This window comes from Myotis davidii, unplaced genomic scaffold, assembly GCF_000327345.1.
Source record: "Myotis davidii unplaced genomic scaffold, ASM32734v1 scaffold663, whole genome shotgun sequence".
NCBI classification, from domain to species: Eukaryota; Metazoa; Chordata; class Mammalia; order Chiroptera; family Vespertilionidae; genus Myotis; species Myotis davidii.
The window spans coordinates 7681379-7686429 of NW_006295816.1; the positions used below are offsets into that span (position 1 = coordinate 7681379).

General features: G+C 57.8%; 1 protein-coding gene across 1 annotated transcript in view; it reads left to right on the top strand.

Moving 5' to 3' along the window:
* The window catches only part of XIRP1 (xin actin binding repeat containing 1), a 9124-nt gene extending 5677 nt beyond the window's left edge, over positions 1 to 3447 (top strand). The window contains exon 3 of the mRNA XM_006770551.2: positions 1 to 3447. This exon is cut by the window's left edge and continues 14 nt beyond it. Within this exon, the coding sequence (XP_006770614.1) occupies positions 1 to 2870 (2870 nt within the window). The 3' untranslated portion in view covers positions 2871 to 3447.
* Positions 3448 to 5051: the final 1604 nt, after the last annotated feature.

Consider the following 5051-nt stretch of genomic DNA (forward strand, 5'->3'; position numbering starts at 1 on the left):
GGCCAGACGTGGACCAGCAGGGGCTGCTGGTTCAGGAGGACCCCGCGGGCCATCTCCGGCTCAAGCCTGTGAGGCTTCCAGGGGCCAGTGGGAATGTTGAAGATCTGGACCTAGAGTTCCAGCAGTTGCTAGCTTGTGGCTTGGGCACCTCAGTGGCAAGGACTGGGCTGGTGATGCAGGAGACAGAGCAGGGCCTGGTCTCACTGACTGCCTACTCCCTGCAGCCCTGGCTCACCAGCAGGGCCCCCGAGAGGAGCAGTGTGCAGCTGCTGGCCAGCTGCATAGACAAAGGAGACCTGAGCGGCCTGCACAGCCTGCGGTGGGAGCCACCGGCTGACCCAGGTCCAGTGCCAGCCAGCGAGGAGGCCCAGAGGCTGCCTGCAACTGAGAGCATCATTCATGTTCCCCCACTGGACACCAGCATGGAGATAGAGCGCCTGAGAGGCCCAGGGGCCAACCCATGTCCCCCACGGACCATTGCAAAGGCAAGCCTTTTGGCTGGCAAAGAAAAGCAAGAAGACAGTTGCACTGGGCAGAAAGGGATGGAAGCTTTGGGAAGGTTGGAGGGAGCCTCGACTACATCACCAGGGCCTGGGGCAGCAGACCTCCAGGCCGCCATGCAGAGTCTTCGGGTGGCGACAGCGGAGGCCCAAAGCCTGCACCAGCAAGTGCTGAACAAGCACAGGCAGGGCCTCGCCCCTGGACCTGCCTCCAGACCCTTCCAGGATGGTCTGCAAGCTCCGGCCGCTGCCACTGGGACTGCTCAAAGCAACACCAGGCCTGTGGCTGGAGGTGACCCCAGCATCCCAGCAACCCCCAAAAAGGTCAGTGGGGAACAGAAAGTACTGCCCACTGGGCTGCCTGGGGGGCGGGTGACTGCTCAGGACGGCATCTACACTGCTAACCCTGTGAGGACCTGTGACCTACCTGGAGGTGTTCAGCCCTCTGAGAGGGACAACCCACCAAGGGGCAGGGAGACTGCCCTCTTGGCCCAGGCTTCCAGCCCACTACAGGAATGGCCTGGTCAGAGTCTTGAGCAAAGCCGGGAAGAACCTGGGGCCTGCACACAGAGAGCCTGGGGGCCTCCAGAGAAAGCCATGGCCGGAGTCGGCCCAGGGAGCCTCCAAGCTGCAGAGACCACCCTGAAGGCTGCCTCTGTAGCCCATTACACTCTGACCTCTGGGCCTCAGGCTGCAGGTGCCAGCCTGCATTCCCATAATGCCTCTGTTCCTCCTCCTCCTCTCCCAGCTGCTGTGACAGGACCTGACTTCCCACCCCAAGCCCACCATGATGAGGACTCCAGCCCGAAGGCCTCTGAGCCCCTGCAGGACCCCCTTCTCCACTTCCGGAGCAGCCCTGCTGGCCAAAGAAGCCCTGGGGAGTCACAGACAAAGACCCCAAAACTGGAGCCCACCATCCTTCCAAGGAAGAAGCCCCAGCTGCCCCCCAAACCTGCACACCTAAGCCAGATACCCCCTCCTCAGAGGCTGCCCAAGCCCTCAGCTCTATCTCCCAGCTCCTCCCAAGGAAAATACAAACAAGGTGAGACAGAGGCAGCCACGCCTCGGCCTGGACCTCAGCATGGCCCCAGCACCATGGCCCCTGGGCCGACCAAGCGTCAGGCTATGGGCATCAATGTCCAGAGCCCTGAGCCCTCCAAGGTCTCAGCTCTCAGCAGTGACCCCACCTCACCACAGCAGGGCCCCAGCACCCCAGGAGAAAAGCCAATGGAAGGTTCCCAGCAAGAGGCTCCTAAGAGCTCTGAGACTCGGCAGGGAAGCCAGCAAGAGCTCCAGGGCCTCCTGAGCCAGGTGCAAGCCCTGGAGAAGGAGGCTGCGAGCAGCGTGGATGTGGGGGCCCTGAGGAGAATCTTTGAGGTTGTGCCCCAGCTAGGAGGGGCCCTTCAGGCTCCTGCTGCCCCCCATAAGCCTGAGGTCTCCGTGGAGCAGGCCTTTGGGGACCTGACAAGAGTCAGCATGGAGGTTGCTCAGCTGAAGGAACAGACCCTGGCCAGGCTGCTGGACATCGAGGAAGCTGTGCACAAGGCCCTCAGCTCCATGTCTAGCCTCCAGCCTGAGGCTAATACCAGGGGCTATTCCCAAGGCCCCCCAAGGGACCACAGTGCCTACAAGGTCAGTGTCATGGACAGCAGTAGAGCCAGGCCCAACTGCTCAGGCGAGGAGGTCAGGAGTCAAACTGCAATCAAGAGCCAAACCGAGGTTACATGCCATACTGAGGTCCAGAGTCAAGCCAAGGTCAAAAGTCACACAGAGACCAGAGGTCCAGCAGTCTCACACGCCCCTTCCACCAGGAAGCTGGAGACATTGAGAGAAGATTCAGGCCTCCCTCCAGTCTTGCCCTCTAGCAGAGATGCACCCTCCTCCCCAACCTTCATCTCCATTAAGTCAGCCACAAGGAAGCTCCCAGAGGCTCCCAGCCCCGGGGGCAGCCCAGATGTCTCAGTGAAAAGCACATACCTGGCCCAGGATATGAGCCAGGCCCTGCTCCAGCAGAAAGGTGTCTGGGACAAGGCTGGGGAAAAAGAGGTCACCCAGTGCTCCGGACAGCCCGAGCCTGCCCTTGCCTCCGCCAGCACCCCGCCCGGAGAGAGGCAGAAGAACGCTCTGGAGCTCCAGACTGGGCCTGGGGGCTCCCAGCGCTGTGCAGCCATGAGAACTGTGCCTGAGCAGTACACGGAGGCGGGCCAGTGCGAGAACTCCCTCCTCACATCCTCCACCATGGTCACAGAGCGGGCGGGGCCCCCCGGGGGCCCAGGTCGCCACCTCGGGCTCCAAGCCTCCCCTTTGTTAAAGCAGTTCTTGCGCAGCCCCACCGGGCTCAGCGGCCACTCCCAGCCTGCAGCCCAGTGAGCCCCTCCACCCCCCACCTGTTCAGGGAACTGAGATGGGTACCTACTTCCTGCACACAGGATGCCAGGACCAAGAAGAAAGAGCATCTTTCGTCAGCTCCATCAATAGGCCCAGTTCTTGCAAAAGGAGAAAGATTGGGAAAAGGCCCGAGTGGCTGGGCACAGGAGTAGGATGGAGACTCGCAGCTGTTTGTGAAGGGTGTAATATGTGCAGACAATGTGCTCCTCACACAGGACTGGCTGGCACGCTGACATCCATGAGTCTGCATGCCGCTGCTCCAGCCAGAGCCCCCTGAGTGACCTGCCACCCTCAGCCTTTATTTCTATCATGAGTCGAAATGTTCTCAGCCATCTGTGCCTTAATTCCTGGAAAGGACAGGGCCAATGAGACACTGCAGCCCCTTCGTCACCATCTCCATGGGTCAGAGGGTCATCCTGGCAGACCAAAGGTCCTAGACAATGTCGCCAATCAGTAATGTTCCTAGAAACCAAAGGTTCTGCATCCCCCCCCCCCACTGCCCCTCACTTGGCACCCAAATGGGAAGGAAACCGTCCGAATAAACCCAAGTTGTATTCTCCCCGCTGTGTGTGTCTGACTGTTTGTGCGCCTGGGTCCCCACTGATAGCCCCAGCCTCCAGGTGCCCCGTTTCCCTGGCAACAGCAGTGCTGGGAGGCTGGGAAAAGCCACATCTTCTTCTACCATCTTGGCTGGGACCCAGGAAAGCCTGCCCACACACACACCCATACCCTGCAGACCCTCTACCTCTGGCCTCCCCTCCTGGTGGTTCTTGGACATCCTCCTGGAGTGGCAGCGGACCAGAATCCTGGTCCAGAGGGGCAGAGTGGCCCAGTCAGGCCCGGAAAGGAGGGAGGGCCTCCTCCAGTGACCAGGATGGCTGGGCCGCTTCTCCCTGCTTAGGCCATGCACAGCAGGGGTTCTAGGGCAGGGCCGAATAGGTGGAGGGCCCTTTTCACTCTCCAAAAACATTGAATGGCTGCTGCACGCAAGGCCTGTCTAGCAGCTGGTGAGTTCTAATGGTCCTGCTCACAAGGTACTGACTTTCCAGAACGAGCAGACAGAGCCCATGGGTAGGAAGCATCGGGTCAGGAAGAAGGACGCACTGACTGGGCCACTCCCATTCTGGGGTACAGGTCTTCAAATACAGTAATGTGGCATTGATAGGTGATTGCCTCTGAGGCCTTGGCCAAGACAGATCTCTCTAATGAAAACACACAACAACACACACACACACACACAACCTAGGATCTGAATAGTAAAATGTCAGTTATGTGAGAATCAAGGGGAGGGGCATGCAAGGCAGAGGGAAGAGCACGTGCGAAAATGCAGAGGTGGGAGTTCATTGTTGGATTTCCTAGGGAGCCCTCTGTAGGAAGGGGCTTTAACAGCTACGATTGTCAGTCACCCCCCATCCTCCCCCTACACAGTGATGTGGAAACTTTGCTTCAGTTGAACAGGCAGGCTCCTGTCCTACCATCACCAGCCAAGGGCTCAGCCTTCCATACCCTCACAGCCTACTCGTTGCCTGCTCTGCTGATATGGGGGCTCCCTGAGGGCAGTAGAGTTCTGACCTGGAAGGAGCCGGTCGCTTGTGTGAAACTGCTGTGTGGGAGCGGTAAGATACTAAATCTCCCTACCTGAGCCTGATACCACATCTCAATGGGCCCCTTGCCACAGGTCTCCCTCCCATGGCCTCTGTGGACTCTCACTTGATTGCAGGGCCCAGCATCTTATAGGGTGGCTGTTCTCAGGGCCTCATCTGTAAAGTGGGCACAATTATAGTAGCTACTGTTGTGAAGATTACATGAATTGATTAAGTGCTTGGAGCTATGCCTAGCATTGGAACTGAAAAATGTTCACTTTTAATATTGTAAGTATTAGTTTTAACATATCTCTTCTCACCTCCAGGTGGAGTCCCTGTCTTGTTCATCTCAGTATCTCTAGCGCTCATCACAAGTGCCTAGAAGGCATTGCTGTAAATGCCAAATCAATGAACACACAGATGAATGAAATGATTAAGTGAATTCACTGAATCATCCAAATAACATTTATTGAGCATCTACTTCATGCCAGGTTCCCCTTCAGGGTGCTAAGAATAGAGAGAGAATTTATCCCTAATTAACCTCATGGAACTTAGGTTTAAAGAGGGTGGACACTGTATT